The sequence below is a fragment of the Solanum pennellii genome, chromosome 2 (assembly GCF_001406875.1).
Source record: "Solanum pennellii chromosome 2, SPENNV200".
Lineage (NCBI taxonomy): Eukaryota > Viridiplantae > Streptophyta > Magnoliopsida > Solanales > Solanaceae > Solanum > Solanum pennellii.
The window spans coordinates 34,399,916-34,419,156 of NC_028638.1; the positions used below are offsets into that span (position 1 = coordinate 34,399,916).

A 19,241-nucleotide genomic window follows, 5' to 3' on the forward strand; every position below is an offset into this window, starting at 1 on the left:
CATAAGTATGTGGATGGTCGAGGCCGGACCTTAAATCCGGATACCCGACAAAGATGTCGATATATCTGCTGAAAGAGTCTTTATCTATCCATAATCATATATACCCGTGGAACACCATCCAAACTTAGCTAATCAATGTAAGTCCTTAAAGCCGAATCGAAACTCAACTTTGAATCACGGAGCGGAATTCATTGTCACTGACGTAACTCGAGAAGCCGTAACATCGAAGAAATAAGAGTAACTATCGCTAGAGCAAGCTCATCGTCTAGCTAAATACCAAACTATCAGACTCAAGTCTGCTACATCAGTCTACAAGGATTTAAGCCGGCCGAGCGACTTCGGGGCTAAACTAAGTCCTACCGACTTTGAATCATGCATTTCTAAGGAAAACCCTAGTCAAACCTAAACTAAGGCCCAACATACTTCTGATAACCAGTATTCAAACATACAAGTAATTCATATAGCAGAGAAAGTCAATTAATAACAATAAACATTCTCACAGTTATCCGATAATACTCAGAAAAAGGTCGAAAATATGATTTTTAACACCTATGCATGATCCAATAACTACCCAACCCAAATCCCAACTAATCAACATGCATTCACATGTTCGAGTTCAATCTAAGAAGAGAAATCGTAGCCTACCTGAACGCAGATCACGCGCGCTCCAAAATTCACTTCCCCGGATCTTTTACTTTCTAAAAGGCCTCGAAACGTTGATACACTATCAGAAATAGAGTCACAACGTTATTACGGTCATTTAAACACTAAAATCGCAAGAAACAGAGACGGGTCAATTTCGCGGTCAAAATGGAAAAAGTGGGATCCGGGTTGAGAAATCCAGAATTAACCCCAAATAAAAGTCCTAAATAACTCTCGGAACTTGTGTACCATAATGGAACACAATTCAGGACTCAAGACAGTCCCAACATGAACATGAAACAAAAAAACCCAAATTCTAAGCTAAAAATCAGCAACAATGGCAGCAGCTACTTACAAGATTTTACCAAAAATGAAGGTCCAACAGCCAAAACCAATCACACCACGAGGATCCTCACGAAAACCCCCACAATATAGGCTCTTGAATCACTAGATTCGGACCTAAAATGGCCAAAAAATCACCTTCTAAAATTTCCCAAAAGTTGAGCTCGAAAATGAGCTATGACAGCAGTTAAAACACAAAATTTACCTCAAATCGGGTCCCCAAATCAGATTCCAAGCTCACCAATGCGTTGCCCTCGAAAAATCTCACAACTTAGCCTTTTGAATCGCCCAATTCGGAGTTGTATCGCTCAAGATATCAAGTTCCAAAGTAAAACATAAAGCTGAAAGTTGGGGTTTTTATAGGGGCTGCACCAGATTCAGCTTTGCCTACTTTCTTTAAAGTCTCCGACGGGTGCTCGGAATCCGTTCGGAACCTGATAAAAATAAAATAGATATGCTACCCTACCAAAGTCGACATTCCGGACTCAAAGGCGCAGTCGAAATTTTCATCAGAGGTCATCTCGATAAAATGTGGGTCCCACTTCCATTGGCCATTTTAAGTCAAAAACCACAAAAGGGCTCGGAAAAATATCAAAAACCTCAAAACCCGAAAGAAGGGTCAAACTAGACCAAACTCGACATTCCGGAGCTAACCGCGCTGACGGAATTCTCATCCGAGCGCGTTTACTCAGAATGTTGACTAAAGTCAAACTTAGCCTTTAAACTTAAAGTTAAAACGCCTAATCCCACCTACTCACACTGAAAACTTTGGGAGTCATGCCGACAATGCTACTAGACTAAAATGACCCTTCCGGAACTGATGGAATCGTCAGAATTGGATTCTGATGTCATCTTCTTGAACTTTTGATCGAAAATGATCGTTTAAGGTTCATAAGCTCCAAAAATACTAAAGCTCACACAATAACCTAACGAATGACCAGGTGACCGATCTGTCAGTCCCAGCAAGTCATAAATGACTTGAAATCGCTATAGGAACGCTCTAAACGATGTACAGAAGATAAAACACTAAAAATTACAAGAAGGGTCATTACATAATCCAAATTTGGAAAGTTCACTAACTTTCCTAATATCAATTTGGCAAGTCCACTGACTTGACTTTCCAAAATCATGTTGTTAGGAAAGAGTTATTCTTTCTCATGCATGTTCTAGGTGTGTTCTCGCATATACCCATTCTTAGTACAAGTGTGTACTAATTCCATACAAATATCTACTTTTAGATGCATTCACAGGTGGATGTTAGATCTTACAGTACGACGTTGCAGCTATCCGGGCGTGGAGCTTTCATCCGGACTTGGTAGGCCCTCATGCTTTCGAGGCTGTCAACTGTTATTATCTAGCTTAGATGTAGGCTTTAACTAGTGGAGCATGTTCCACTAGTGTTTCATTTCCCATTTCATTTCAGACTTTGTATTGGTGTCGTTTTGGCAAGTACACATTTAATGCAGTTACGAATTATTTCTTTCATTTGATTATCTCTATATTAGAGGTTGATTTGTGAACGCCTATAATGTTAAGTTTATAATGTTTAGTATGAAGTAAGAAGACAAAAAGTTCAAATTTTCCGCTAAAATTAATCTAGATGAAGTAAGAATGACGTATGTAGGCTTGTCTGGGACCTCTGAGAGGTCAACGTCGTCGGTCTCATCTGGGGTCTAGACTCCAGTCGTGACAGAAAGTATTGCCTAATTTCGAGTACGATAAAACACAATATAAATATTTGTGGAAACTAAGTTTGCCAAGCCTCCTTATAAATATGTGGAAAGGAATCCCAATCCTTTAGACTTGATTCACACAGACATTTGTGATATGAAAATAAACACCAATGCCTGGTGGGAAAAACATTTCAAACTTTTATTGATGATTGCACTAGATATTGTTATGTTTATTTGCTATCAAGTAAGCATGAAACAATAGAAGCATTTAGGCAATAAAAAACTGAAGTTGAAAATCAATTGGATAAAAAGATAAAAATGATAAAAAGTAATAGGGGTAGAGAGAATGAATCTCCATATGTGGAAATATGTTTGTAAAATAGAATTATCCATCAAACAACTGCCCCTTATTCACCACAGTCTAACGGGATTGCACAAAGACAAATCGTATGTTGAAGGAAATTATGAATGCCTTACTTATAAGTTCAAGTTTACCATAAAACTTGTGGGAAGAAGCTATACTTAGCGTAAATCAAATACTCAATAGAGTGCCCCATAACAAGACACAATCTATTCCGTATTAAAAGTGGAAAGGAAAGAAATCCAATTTTAAATATTTCAAAGTGTGGGGGTGTCTAACAAAATTCCAAGTTCCTATACCCAAAAGGTTGAAAAAGGACTAAAGACCATGAACTCTGTGTTTATTGGATATGTTATAAATAGTAAGGCATGTCGCTTTTTGATTCATAAATCTTAACATTCAGATATTCATTACAGTACAATAATTTAATCAGATAATGCTAAATTCTATGAACACATTTACCCGTATAAAGGGTCTAAATGACCTCAAGATGAACCAAAGGAAAATATACAAAATGAAGAAAATCAAAGATGTAGTAAGCGTCAACGCACTGCTAATTCCTTCAGATCAGATTTTGTAACATTTTTCATTGATAATGAGCCTCGAACCTTCCAAGAAAAAATGTCCTTTGCGAATTAAGCTTTTTGAAAAGAAGTTGTTAATAGTGAGAATGAATCAATTTTGAATAACCACACTTGGGAGTTGGTTGATCTTCCTTCAAGAAATAAATCTTTAGGATCAAAATGAATCTTTAAAAGGAAAATATAGGTTGATGGTACAATTGACAAGTACAAGGAAAAACTCGTAGTCAAAGGCTTCAAACAAAATGAAGGTCTTGATTACTTTGATACATACTCGCCACTAACAAGGATTACATCTATTTGGATGTTGGTTGCACTAGCAACAATATATGGATATGGGCTGAAATAAGCACCCAAACAGTGACACGCAAAGTTTGACCAAATAATGTTGGCAAACAGATTTAAGATTAATGAGTGTGACAAATATTTTTACATTAAGGACACTCCAAATCATAAAGTCATTATTTGTTTGTATGTGTATGATATGTTAATCATCAGTTGAAAACTTAGCTGACATAAATGCTAATAACAAATGCTTAATAATAGATTTGAAATGAAAGAACTTGGAGTGAGAAATGTTGTATTCAAAATAAAATATCTTCAAACTCCCCAAGTTTGACTTTGTCACAATCTCGTTATATTGAAAAGGTACTTGACAAGGTCAAGTATTTGGATTTAAATATTGTTAAGACTCCAATAGTCGTGAGCTTTGCACTTCGAAAGAATTAAGGTGAAAGTGACTCACAATCGGACTATGTGAGAGTGTTGGAAAGTTAGATGTATATAATGAATTGTACACGGTCAGATATAGAATGTGCTATTAGTAAGTTGAGTCAGTACACGAGCAATACCAATCAAACTCACTGGATGACAATGAAGAGTGTTTTAGGATATTCAAAACAAACTCAAAACCATGCTTCACATGACAAATATCCAACAATAATTAAGGGATATAGTGATGCAAATTGAATCACTGGATTAGATGAAGTAAAATTCACAAGTGGATATGTATTTAATCTTAGTAATGGAGCAGTCTCTTGAAAATTATCCAAATAGACATGTATTGTTTGCTCCATTATGGAATCTAAATTTATCTCTTTAGATAAAACCCACGAAAAACTGAGTGTGTAACGATCTAAAAAAAATTAAAATAAAATTAAATAATAGGTACTTAAGATAATTTAATTATTAATTAAAAATCTGAAATTTTAAGGGTATAATGGTCCTTTCACGTATTAATTATAATAAATCAAATTTGTATTAATCTAATTTAAATCCTAGTTGACTAAGTCTTGAATTTAGTCTCCTAATCCTAATAACACTCTATCTCTCTCTCTCACGTTCTCCATATCTCTCTCTCACGTTGGTTTCTTCCAAAAATAATTTCAAGAACTGAAAATACATCAAGAGTTAATCACACTTGAAGAACTCACAAGAATGTAAAAGAAAAAAAGTAATCAAAACGTCAAGACTAAGAGAGGTTCGTCGAGTGAGGTGTACGTTGAAGTAAATTGGGAGTGGTTTGGAGGAGTTTCCGGGCAACAATATCAGCATTTGGACATCGATTAAGGTATGAGTTTTATCTCATGGAATTCTTTCTCCAAGAGGCTTTTCAAACATTTCAAACTCATGAATTTCGAAACTAGGGTTGTTCCCCAATGATATTGTTGAATGTCCATCTCCCTAGTTATCCTTGTTTTCGATTCTTTAAGTGTATAGATGTAATCTTGAACATGTTGTTTGTATGTGGTTCTAACTGGTTTTATAAGTTCTTGATTAAGTAATGATTAATGAGGTCTATAGATTGGATTCGGATGATTGAGTGATTAGTTACACAGATTAAGGAATGACATAATGCTTAGTTTTGTGTTCGAGAAAGATGAAGTTGTTATGAGTTGTTTATGAAGTTGAGTCTACTGTTATAGGTTGTTCATTGAATTATAATTATAAGTTAATTGAATGTAAAAAGGTTGGCTTACAACAATTGAGGTTTAAATGACCACTATATGTGAAAGTTTGGTTTATGCCAACAAATTGGCTAGCAAAAACTATGTCCAAAATATTATCTCCCAAAATGTGTGAAGTTATACTAACAAAGTGATACCAATCTCTACATCAATGAACTCATAACATAGGGTATGCCAATCAATGGGACAAGTCCCAACATACCCTATCCACACGAACTTGTGAACGTAATAGCATTGAATAAGTAGTTATAACTTTCATAAAGAATCAAAGCTAGTTCATGAATCTATAATGCCAAAATAACTTCATAGCTTGGCCAAACCAAGCATTGAATTGTTCTTGTATGATAATCAAAGATTAAAAGTTCAAGTGTAGTGAAAGTTTGGCTTATGCCAATAAATTTGTCTACAACATTATTTTCAAAATATGTAATAGAATTGGCTAATGATTCCATGAAATTATACTTGAGTGAATTGCATGCCTTATGCCAATAAAATGGATAACAATACATCGTCTAAGAGTGATGAACGAAATTGACTATAATGTTATCTTTAAATAATTAAAATAGAAAATTAATTCTTTCATGTAAATATGGTGATTTAATTTAGAATTTTAATTAAAATAGAAAATTAATTCTTTCATGTAAATATGGAGATTTAATTTAGAATTCTAATTAAAATAGAAAATTAATTCTTTCATGTAAATATGGAAATTCAATTTATAATTCTAATTAAAATAAAAGATTAATTCTTTCATGTAAATATTGAGATTTAATTTAGAATTCTAATTAAAAATAGAAAATTTATTCCTTCATGTAAATATTGAGATTTAAATTAGAATTCTAATTAAAATAGAAAATTAATTATTTCATGAAAATGTTGAGATTTAATTTAGAGTTCTAATGTTATGAATATTAGAAATAAAATCAATGAAAAGTATAAATGATATCCAAGTGATTCAAGATTTGGGTTTCCGTGCGCAAACCTCCGTATTGATACATAAGTCATACGTGAGTAAAATATTCAAGAACAATGCCATCTACTTAGATAAAAAAAATCAAGATCTTGGCATATATACAAGATACATAAGTCTTGTAATGCATAATCTTAGGATAGTAAGAATCACTTAACGAACTATAAATGAAGCCCCATGGCTTGTATGTGTAGACACAAAAGTCTAACATACGTTCAAAAATAAGTGAACCTAAGATATACGTAATGAAATTAAGAAATGAACATTCACGAAATAGGAGGTGAGTAACTATGAAAAATAAAGGTGCTAATAATGAAGAATGTGGTGACAATCATGATGTGAGGCTAATGTATATGATGAGAGCAATCTCAAATGAGCCTAAGTAAATGTTACCAATACGTACTCACCAATTAGAGTGTAAGATAAAGAAGAGACCGGTCTCTATGAACACTCTAATGAAAATATTGAGTTTAAAACACTTAATACTAATGATGAGATGAGTAATCATCTAATGAGCTATGATGTCCTCATAGTAGAAGCCAGCTTCCATGATGTGTGAGTTGAATGCAATGGAACTTTATACTGAGCACCGATAGGCTAGCTATGAGCGGTGATGCCTTCTTTCGGGAAGGGCGGAGGTTCACGTAACTCTCATGAGATAAGATTGTCCGACTTGCCGGGTAAGGGTCTTCATACATCTCCTAGTCTTTGAACCTATATTGCCACTATAGGGATATGGCGGGGTTAAATTCCCATATACGCTAGCATGTTATTAAGTCACTTTGGCCGGTGATTTCACCTCTTTTCGGTGTGGGGGAGACACTGGATTTCATGATGCTCACATGATCTATGTCGGTTAAAGTTAAAGTTCCCAATGAATGAATGAGGCCAGCCTCAAATGAATCATATAAAGAAATGAATGATACCGAAGGTGTTAGGATAGCATAATCAAGAGGCGAGCTAGATTCAGGTAATGACATTAGGTTATTCCTGATCATTGCACAACAAACTCGTTGAAAGTCTTAAACTACATCCTAGGTATAGCTGGTGTTCACACTGGCCTATGAATGAACTGAAATGAGGTACGTATGAATGAAAGAAGCAGACACTGTGTTTGCTAAAGAAGGCTCCCTAGTTGAGGTCCGATATGTTGAGCTCTCATTTTGGAAAGTCTTAAGGTCAAGTCCATGATAACAAGGTCTCATGGAATATGAATGAAAAATATGAAAGAAGCTATGTGTCATATGTTATGTGCTATATGCAGATGTTATGTGTTGTGTGCAATTTGATAATTATAATGATGCATGTCACTCTCATGGAATAATTTTCCCAATCTCAATTTGGCAAGTCCATTGACTTGACTTCCAAAAATCATGCTATTAGGAAAGAGCTATTCTTTCTCATGCATGTCCCTGGTGTGTGCTTGCATATACCCATACTTAGTACAAGTGTGTACTAATTTCATACAAACATCTACTTTTAGGTGCAGGCACAGGTGGACAGTAGAGCTACAGGTTCGTTGTTGCAGCTATCCGGACGTCAGCATTCATCCGGAGATTGGTAGGTCCTCACGCTTTCGAGGATGCTACTGTGTGACATTCTAGCGTAGTTTTATAGTTGAGCCAGTGGATCATGTTCCACTAGCGCTTCTTTCCAGTTTTGGTTCAGACTCTGTATTAGTGCTATTTTGGCCGATATACAATTAATACTTAATGAATTATTTCTTTCAGTTGCTTATCTCTTAAATGTTAGATGGTTGATGATGAACAATTACGAAATATAAAGGCAATGTTTAGCAAGTATGTTGAAAGAATAAAAAATTTCAAATTTTCCGCGAAAATTAACCTATGTAAAGTAAGAATGACGTAAGTAGGCTTGTTTGCGACCTCTGAGAGATCAACGACGCCAATTTCTTCTGGGGTCTAGATTTCGATCGTGACAGAGTGATTCCAAAATATCTTGGAAGATATTTTGTATTGGCCTAAACCATTGACACCTATATGCACAAATTGTGATAGGTAGGCAACAATAGATAGGGCATGGATCATGATGTATAACAGTAAATCTCATCACATAAGACGGAGACATAATATCATCAGAGAACTACTCTAGTGAAATTATCACAATTGACTATGTAAGGTCAAAAAATAACGTATCAGATCCACTTACAAAATGCCTAATTAGAGAGGGAGTTGAAAGGTCATTTAAGAGGATGAGTTTAAGGCATAGAACAAGTCAAGCATGATGATAACTCTACCTAACAAACTAGATATCCCAAAAGCTAGGTTCAAAGAGATCAAATAAAGTTGTGTTTGACGGTCCAACATTGTCAAATAATCAAACCCATTTTCATAATGAAGATAGGCTTAGTAACCAATGATAAAGACTATATTGAAGTTTTTAAAGGCTTCTAAGTTTGGCAAGGCATGACCAAATAATTTCTCTACGAGAGTGGAAGTGAAGTGGAAGGCGCTTCAAGGAGAATGTTAGTAAATTTTGATTCTCTAAGCTCTCATGAAATCAGAAAGTGTTCATGCCTGAAACCAACAAAATTGCGAGAATCATAGATGGTAAAAGTCTTGTTATTTGACTTATATTGTCTAGGTGTACATTCAAGTTCGACAATTCAAAGATATTGCATCTAGCGATTGATCAAATGCATTCGATATAAGTTCACTACATATTGTTCAAACGAAAACCCACTTATCCCGATGCAAGTAGTCTTTGTTTGTAAATTGTAATAACACACAATTCCGTGTATCTCTATCTTTCGCCTTATAACCATTTTCGTTTATGTGGGGAAATTTTTGAATTCATTGTATAATGTGTGAATAAATAATGATACATAGAATAAAGATCGGCGAATTAGAAATGTGCAAGTGTTGCAAGTATGAATGAAGTTATTTCATTCATGAATACTCATGAAAGATAAATGCAACCTTATCGTACTTTTAGGCTGCCTTTTCACATGTCATGCATGAATCATTGTGTTCGCCTATAGACTATAAATATCTCAATTTTCTCAGACATAGACATAAGTTTTGAAACAAGTTTATAAGAAGAAAAACACTACATAGTAAGGAAAAAAAAGACTTTGCTTTTTCAAAAACTTTAAGTGTGATTACAAGCCATTGAGTGGTTCGCTCGACAACAACTTTGAGGTACCGCTATTTGTTTTCGTGAATCATTTTATTTTGAGAGGATATATTCCATAACCTCATGTACTTGAGGGGAATAATTTCGTTAAGGAAACTCTGTGGATTCAGAGGACTTGACTCTTCTTTCTTTCATCTTCTTGATCATATAATCTTTTGTTTTCAAAATTTATTTAACTTCATATTATATATTTCATCATTTTTATGAAATTTGTTTGAAGTTATTTTGATGGAAAAACAAATTTTGCACTACAAATACTTAACAATACTAACCAGAAGCCATAATCGGATAAGGTCCAAGGGTACAAATAAGGTGATACATGTGTAATTTTGAGTGAAGATCAATGCAGGGTAGATGCTTGATTGGAATTCGATTGCAACATCAGAACTGGAAAAGTTCTGAACAGAAAATATGTCGAATTGAAGTTGGGCAGCGACTAAATTATCATACTACTACAAAGAAAGTGATTGACATGACTTCAGAAATAGCAAGAAATTGCTTCACGAAGCTGCAGGTGCATTGCATGAACGGATTTTAGTTGTTGCATCACAAGTCGCTTCTGAAATGCTTTCGATTGAAGATGTGGCGTAAATAAGAGAACTTGGGCAGTTTGATATAGTTGATTAAGCAGGGGTGATGATTGATGTTGGAGCTCAAATTATTTCTCCAAGAGCCTCTCCAATTAAGCTTCATGATGATCGTACGTTGAATATGATTAACTCTCATGCTTTACCAATTGTTTCAATCTCTTAAGTTATTTCAACGAATAATTTGATCACTACTAGCCAGAAAAAAGGTGTTACAAGTGAGAGTCGATGGGCTGATCGGGTGGATCAAAGAAGAGGACAAACATGCCATACCTCATAGAAAATTGAGCCGCGAAGTACCAATATTTGTTCCTAAGGGTAGTGGCATTTCCGGTGATTCATCTCCATTACATATAAGGCGACAACTGATTTTAACAGGTACTAATGTTCAAAAGTTCTATTGACGACAAAGAGCTTTTTGATGCATTGGTGAATTCTGATGTTAAGATTTGACTTCTCTTACATCTATTAACACAAACAAGCAACTACAAGATGTTGGTATGTAGTAGTTCTCTATTGACAAATAGATTTGCTAACCTACAAGACGAGGACTCCTTTGAGGAAGATGATATGTTGAATTATTGTTTTGCAAATGCATCTACGGATGCATATAATTTCTCCTAAAAAAAATAGTTGGTTTGCTAAATGACTAAGGAGTTTGTTTATAAGTATATACTGATGAATCTGGCAAAGCAGAATAATACGACATTGTCAAAAATATACAGTTTATCTCATTTGAAGTTCCCACATCTGCACGCAATAGACGAGTATTTTTCCCTCAGTTATGCGTATTACATAGGCATGGCAAAATTAGGAGACAGGGCATTTCCATTTACAAGGACTTGTTCCAGAAAATTAACTCTCACAGACTTGAATTGATAGTGCTGCAGTAAAATAACAAATTAGTGAGGAGTGAAGCAGATTATTATAAATCACACGAGCAAAGCAAATGATTGACATGACTTCAGAACTAGCAAGAAATTGCTTCATGTTCCTGTTTAGGGAAGACTCTCTACTTCCAATCAGGTACAACCAAGAAAAGGGGAGATTAACGCCCTATTGATGGTTACCTGTCAATTTACCATTGACACCAAATTACCACTGCAAGAGGCTCAAATTGCACCCTTCCCTGACGTGTTATAATGTGTATAGAAAGTAAAATGACATTTGGAATAGAATTGCATCTGAAATACCACAGATATTATAACAATTTTACCTTTCCTTTCCATTCAAAATCAATAAATTTGCAAATGGGCTCCAATAGTGTGACCTGATCTCCTTGTTTAATCTGTCAACAAGAGTAGTTCGTTAAGTAATGATGTGAAAATCTAGTTCCTATGTCATTTTCACTTATTTTCTTTTTTGATTCTTTTTGTGCTTGCAGTATCAACCTAAAAGACGCTTCATTTATGTTTTTCATCTTCTTATTCCTTCTTAATAGGAATATGGTAGGCTATACGTCACTATGAAAATCTGAAGTACAATAAATATTCAAAGATATGACATTTATTCTCTCTTTATCTTTAGTGTTTGGTTACGTATTAAAGAAGTGAGGTGTTTCCCCTTCATCTAACTTATCATCCAGGAAGTGCTGCAGCAGTTTAGCAGCATACTAACGTGTCAATATCTGAAATTTATTTGTTGATTTTCTTATCTCAGTTTCTTCAAGATACTCTACTTTGACCATTTTTTTCTAGGAATTAAGATCTTAATGGATAAATGTACCAAGAAACATTAAAACAGCATAAGGTAGTGCTTACTGCTTCCTTCTGTATGCCGAACATTGTAAGTACAAAACTTTTCTCATCAGAGCCACAGAGCATATAGTATCTGTAGAATAAGAGTACACATTGAGAAATAAGTATGTAAGCATAAAGTAGGGCTGCACAGACAAGTAACTTCACTTCTAAAGGGAATTCTGAAAATGATCAACTCGTGTGGGTTCCTCCAAGATGAAGTAACTTACAATGGACCAATATACTCATACTCAACTAAGCACCGTACTACTGCTACAACCTCAATCTGTTCGTTAAGGCCTTCAGTTAAGAGATCCATGGTTGCTCTCTTGTATGAAGGATTCACTGCGAGGAAATACATTACCTCAACTAATAGAAAAATTGCGAAATCATATACCTCATTGTTTACAGTAAAGAATGTAAAGCCTTACAATCAATATTAGCAAGTGACTGGATCCGGTCAGGCAAGCTTGTTTCAGTACTCTTTCCTTTACTCTTTCCCTTACTCTTTCCCTTACTCTTCCCCTTATTCTTGTCATTTCGCTTACCCTGAAAAGAAGGATCACATAATTCAAATGCATCCTTCACAATCTAATTCCTTATTTCTTAACAGCTTCAAAAGAAGAAAGCATTTAACAGCTGAGAATCTTAAGGCATTATTTCTTTAAGACTATATCATAACTTTACTATTTCTCGAAAAAAATCAAGAAACGAAAGAAGAAGAAACAATTAAAATGTCACCCAAGGCACCTTTCAGTTAATACAGGGCTATGCTCCTGCTCAGTTTACTCATTATTTTGAACAAATAAATTGAACTATTTGAAGGACACAAGATATGGTCAGTACCTCATCTCCTTTTCTATTAGACACTTCTTGTTCTTTAAGATACGCCTTATGCTTAATGCATGAGTAAATTTTGCAACTATTTGTAGTGGTAAGTCTGTACACTCTAATCCTTCCAAGATCCCACTTCGCGGGATTTCACTGAGCATGTTGTTGTTCTGTTGTAGTAAGTGAAAAGAATTCTGAAAAAAATCCATCAAGTAGGAGAAAATTTACAAAGCTTTCTGAGGTAGTCATAGTAGAGTTACCAAGTTGATCTCATGATCTATTTTAGCACAACGATACAAATAGTATTACTAGGTTAGATACCCAACTTGGATATTTATGTCCAAACAGCTCTTAATTCCACATAATCTTAGCTGCATTGCAGTTTCCTAGCCTCTACTTATTTGGCAATTTTACGAGAACCACTCAATCAACTGAATCTCAAACCTACACATCAAAACAATTATAGAAATCATGGAAAAGCATGACTATCTTTTGGTGTTTTTCTTTTCATGCCATAAAACCAAATTTCATGTTATATCTTCCCCCTAGCTATCATTAATACTTGATAGCTAAAGTTAAAAACAGCAGAACTTTGTAGATAATGAATGGTTCTCAAAGGCCATCTTAAAGGACCACCTCATCGTACATTCTTATTATAGCAGGAACAGAAATCTTTCTTTGGTAATTCTGATGATGAAATTAGTGTTTAAATAGGTTGGAGTTCCATACTAGTGACAGGTATGTGTGAATACATCAAAGCACTCCACTGTGCCATGTTGGAGAGGTCACATGTACAATTACAGGGAGTGTGACTCCTTGAATACCTCTTGTAAGTAGTTATCAGAGGCCTAACTTTGTATATTTGCTGCAAACAAAGCACCTTTCATCATACTCACTTCCCTTATGATTCTAATGTCATCAACCAAGACGTTCTTAATGCAATGGATTATAATATCACCTGCGGATGCTTTATATAAAATAACCACAATCGAATAATCTTACCTTAAGTAATCCTTCTAATTTGTCAAGAAGCTCGAGCGTCAGTTTCACTTGATGTAAGGCATCACTCGCAGGATTCTTTGATGCAGCATCTGAAAATCCAATTAGGGAGCCCTTGTAGTTCTCCACAAGTCTATTCACCTGAGAAAACAAATATCATGGCATTGAATTTTAGAAGTGGGTAGGTGAAGTCTATGTTTAAGATATCATCATATGTGCAAACATAAAATTTGAAGATGAATAAAAGTGAGTTTTCTTTACGAAGCATAAAAACCTTTCAAGCTTGCTGAAGCCAATTCTTTTAAATCAGACTTCTTTTCTAATTTGAAGTTGGACTTCCCTATACACACTTGATCTTCTATATAGATTATTTTGTACTGAACTCATCAACATGTCTATGATCTCTTCAGATCTTGTAATAGTCATTTAACTGATCTTTCAACCTGTATCCTCATGTTTGGTTCAAGTACGACCTGTGTATGTCGTATTTTATAAAAGAATGCTTCTATTTCTAATCATGACTTTTCCTTTAGTTTACCAACTTTCATTCCTTTGAATCTTTATATATCAACATAGATCCTAATGATTCTTATTTAGAGGCCTTCTCTGCAACCTGTTGATCATTTAGTTATTCTAACTATTGTTCTTTAAGAACACCATCATAAAAATACTAGGTGATAATTAGCAACAATTGAGAACATTGTGCTTTGAAATATCCTATATATGATACAACAGTTCATAAGTGAAAATCTTGTTGTTTTCAACAACTTACCCTGCTATAGTCGTAATCAAAATATGGGTTTGACTTCATTGCATCAATTTTTTTCTGAAATTGGGTAGAAAATCAGATGAAACTTCCAAGTATCTAAAAGAACAAGGCTCGCAGGGAGCTAATACTGTAAACATATATTTCATGTTAAAATAACGGGAAATAAATATACAGAGACAAGATTGTAAGAACTTACAGCTTCTTCGAGTGCCTCTAATGCCAGTAGAAGAGTATTGTAATACCATCCTCCATTCAGAATAAAGGAAGTGAAATATGCGCATCCTAAGATGTCTACCAACCAAATGAAGCTCATTGAAGGAATTGGATTTTTATCAAAATATTTATTATAGCTAAAACTGTGTGCAGATACTAGTTAAAGATCCAAGAATAACATACACTTTATAGTAAAGCAGGACATTTGCATGTTTTCACAAGTATAGCTTACTACATATACTTAAGAAAATTCCAGGTACTGCGCTTATGCTACTTCATGGTTCCATGAACCAAAGTATGTAATTTCTGCACCTTAATCTGTCTTCAATGTAATTGTATGCTACTTCTTAACTATAGCTATACAATATGTGAATGGTGAAAAAAATCATTGACAAACACCAAGTAAACATTTAGTGAATTGGCGAAGCTGAGAGTGCTAAAGCAGGGAATGTTTATGACAATATCAGAGAATTTCAGAGGTGAGTGATTAAAGCCTCTTTTAAATAGATTCTGTTCAGAAGTCTTACATAAACAAACTCCATCCATGCTATCCAGAACGAGTGTCTTTTGGGCATACTTGATGCATTTGTCAATGTGCCAGGCAGCCAAGGCTGAATTTGAAGAAACTATGAAATAGATATACAATCAGATGAACAGATAGCAGCAGCCACTAAGAAAAAAGTGTATATATATATATATATATAATGAAGTCACTAAAGTTCTGAATTTTCTCCATGAGTTATTATTAGAGTTAATATGTCAGAGGTGATTCAACTTTGATAATTTATCTAGTAAAGTCACTAAAGTTTGTTTTACACTTAACTTAAATATTTTTATCAATAAAATCACTTAACCAAATTTATTATTAAAAAAAATATTGACATGATAAAATAAATTATTTTTTATGCCATGTAAATATAGAAATTTATTGAGAAATTCTTACAACAAACTTAATTAGTGAAAGAACAAAATATTACTGCAGATATTTAAAAAGATCAAATTTCAAAATTTATTTTTGCAACACAACTTTCAAAACTCGTTAAAAAAATTGCTTTGTTTAGTTAAATGAAGATTCTAAATTGAAAATGGTAGAAATCAGAATCCAATTAACAAAAATATGTAAAGTATCTACTTAAGCAAATAGAATGCTTGAGATTCTCCTTGGAACAAAGTAAATTAACGATTAAAAAACAGAAGAATTCACCTTGTGCAAACTTCAGTTCAAGATATGCAATTCGACGTAAAATTATGCTATTTTCTGCAGCCTAAATCAAATAAAGGAGGAAGAATCCATTCAATGAAGGGAGAGTTTGAAGTTTAAAGAACAGAATAGTTATGTACTAAAGAAGCAGCGAAATATAACCATATGAAGGACAAACTTATAGCACTTTTTAGCTCTTTGGTATTCCCCTTTCTTGGAAAAGCAACAGCCCAGGCAATCCCAAGCTTCCAGCAAAAGCGGATTCAATTGAGTCTGGTAGATAAAATTAACAGTAAGAAATAAACCAAACACAAATTCAAATATGTAATTCTTCTTTCAGTTACCGCGTTCACGAGATGATGCTCTGCTTCCTCCTTGTAAACATCAGGAATTGCATTAAATATCCTTCCTTTTATATACTCGAACATTGCACGTTCATGACTTAATTCCCTCTTCTCTGCACAAATTCATACCACTTAAACTCACTCCATAAATTAAATTGAATGCATTTTTTTCTTCTTCTGGATAATCCATACCTTGAGGAACTGATTCAAGGACTTTGATGCACAAACCAATTTGAAGCTTGATGTCAGAGATTTTCTGTTCTGTAGTTGACGGGAAATGGTGGTCGCAAAACTCGTCGAGGCATTCCACCAGTTTAGACATAATTGAAATCCAATCCTCGTTGGATTTTTTTAGATGAGTAGAAACTTCTTCAATGCTGGAATTTAGATCAGTGGAGACTTCTTCTTTCTCCCTAGAAACCTCTTCAGTTGGAGTGCTCATCTTCAATGGTGGATTGGATTCTTTTAGATGAGTAGAAACTTCTTCAATGGCGGATTTTAGATCTTTCAGATGAGCAGAAACTTCCTCAGTGGTGGATTTTAGATCTTTTTGATGAGTAAAAACTTCTTCAATGGCCGATTCTAGATCTTTTTGATGAGTAGAAACTTCTTCAATGGCCGATTTTAGATCCTCTATATGAGTAGAAACTTCTTCAGCAGTGGATTTTAGATCTTTTTGATCAGTAGAAAATTGTTCAATGGTGGATTTAAGATCTTTTAGACGAGTGGAAACTTCTTCAATGGCGGATTTTAGATCAGAGGAGGCTTCTCCTTTCTCCCTAGAAACTTCTTCAATGGTGGATTTCGGATTAGTGCAGACTCCTTCTTTCTCCCTAGAAACCTCTTCAGTTAATGTGCTCATCTTCAATGGTGAATTGGATTCTTTTAGATGAGCAAAAACTTGTTCAATGGCCGATTTCAGATCTTTTAGGTGAGCAGAAACGTCTTCAGCGCTGGACTTTAGATCTTTTTGATCAGTAGAAACTTGTTCAATGGTGGATTTTAGATCTTTCTGATGAGTAGAAACTTCTTCAATGACGGATATTAGATCGTCCATATGAGTAGAAACTTCTCCAGCGGTGGATTTTAGATCTTTTTGATCAGTAGAAACTGCTTCAATGGTGGATTTTAGATCTTGTAGACGAGTAGAAACATCTTCAATGGTAGATTTTAGATCAGTAGAGACTTCTCCTTTCTCCCTAGAAACCTCTACAATTGGAATTGTCATCTTCAATGGTGGATTTTGGAAAGCTCAACTGCAAAGTTTGTTAATGGCGGTTTACAACTTTTGGGCGGGAAGTTCTGTTTATAAGTATCCTGATGGATCACACTTTCTTCATGTTGCTATTTTAAGAAATTACTTTGCCACCCCCAATACTTTTTGTATTCACTTTTTCACCATCAATGTTTTAAGTTTAGAATCTCGTATTTGTTTATTTGAAGAAATTCTCCTGCCCCACTTTTGTTACTTTTATTAACAATACTATACTCACCCGTCACATTATAGTCATGCAAGTACCATATCATATTCATGTAAGTATTAGATTATTAAATATTTTGTTCTTTTTTTGTTTAATTCACTTTTTTCCTTAAGTACTTTTTAAAATTTACCACACAATCAATTAATTTATTAATTTGCATTTTCTTAAATTGAAATTCAAAATGTTGAGCTATTTTTATTAATTTTAAATCGTTTTAACAAGTGGGCCCCACTTTTTTAATAGCTTCTCTTCTATGCAAATTAATTTCTTAACTAAAAAAAAATATCTTCTAAAATCAAAGATTAAAATGTTGAACCCATATTTTTTATTAATTTAAATATTTTTAACAAGTGAATCCCACTGCTTAAATTTCTCCTCTTCTACGCCTCTTCCTTTCTACTTCGTTCATTTTCACAAATGCTGGTCCTTGTTGAAAAAAACCCCATCCTTCAACCTTTAATGATTGTATTTTTTTTCCTTACAATTAACCATTTTTTTAAAAAAAATAACATATTAATTTTTTTCCTTATAACTCTCTCCACCCACCACACTCCAAAAGTAGCCTTTTTTCACAAAATGGATCACTCAAACAACAAAGTTTATATTGAAATTGAAGTATTAAATACAATGCTGGTGTTGGATTTTGTGGATTACTAAAAGGCTGATGAAATGGAAGTAGGGTATAGAGGTGGGCGATAATATGGGTGAAGAAATGTATAAGAATGCTTCAATGGAGAGAAAAGTATTTGGGGAAGACAACAAAATTATAAAGAGAGAAAAAAGTTATTTTCTTTTTTAAAATGGGGCCCGCAGTTTATTTTTTACTTCCTAATTAGAAATTTCACTTTTTTAAAAAAAAACTTAATTTATAAAAAAATTATTTAAAATATTATTTATATACTAGCCAATAAAAGAATGACGGTACAATTTTATAATTCAGTTTTTTCATTTTTAACTTTTCACTCGCTTTTAAGAAAGTGGATCACCCCTTAGGGGTAGTTAATTCACTTGAAAGTTATTAAAAGGGGTATTTAAACGTTCGTATAGTTTAGGTGCTAAAGTTAGTTTTGCTGCCAAAACTTTTATATATTAGTTATTATATAATAAATATAAATATTATGGGATGCTAAATATATATATATATATACACACACTTTAATTCTTATGTTATGACATTATAATTGTTAGGACCGGAAATAAATATGAGAGTACAAAAAGGACCGAAAATAAGCAGGTGTAAACGCGAAAGCTAGCAATGCAAATCTCGAAAGACCACGAGTAAGAAGACAAAGAGAAATATACCATAAGACACAAAGATTTAACGTGGTTCGGTCAATCGACCTACGTCCACAAAGGAGATGAGCAATCCACTATAAATATGAGAGTAC

At 34.0% G+C, this 19,241-nt stretch overlaps 1 protein-coding gene across 1 annotated transcript; it reads right to left on the reverse strand.

The window, feature by feature from the left end:
• Nucleotides 1–9,821: 9,821 nt before the first annotated feature.
• LOC107010271 (tetratricopeptide repeat protein 5-like) lies at nt 9,822–17,747 on the reverse strand. Its single transcript, XM_015209521.2, has 13 exons — nt 16,565–17,747; nt 16,373–16,485; nt 16,191–16,301; nt 16,032–16,092; nt 15,355–15,453; nt 14,811–14,905; nt 14,618–14,671; nt 13,849–13,986; nt 12,447–12,564; nt 12,246–12,360; nt 12,040–12,109; nt 11,496–11,567; nt 9,822–11,163 (listed from the first exon to the last, which is right to left on the reverse strand). The coding sequence occupies exons 1-13, from the start codon at nt 17,598–17,600 to the stop codon at nt 11,071–11,073; spliced, it is 2,175 nt and encodes a 724-aa protein (XP_015065007.2). The 5' UTR covers nt 17,601–17,747; the 3' UTR covers nt 9,822–11,070.
• Between the last annotated feature and the right edge of the window lie 1,494 nt (nt 17,748–19,241).

Excerpts from the sequence above, each read along its gene's own strand:
- LOC107010271 (XM_015209521.2), bottom strand. The coding sequence starts at position 17,600 with ATGACAATTCCAATTGTAGAGGTTTCTAGGGAGAAAGGAGAAGTCTCT. Across the intron at positions 16,302-16,372 it reads AGCATCATCTCGTGAACGCG|ACTCAATTGAATCCGCTTTT; the intron begins GTAACTGAAAGA and ends TTTATCTACCAG. Across the intron at positions 15,454-16,031 it reads TGAACTGAAGTTTGCACAAG|TTTCTTCAAATTCAGCCTTG; the intron begins GTGAATTCTTCT and ends TCTATTTCATAG.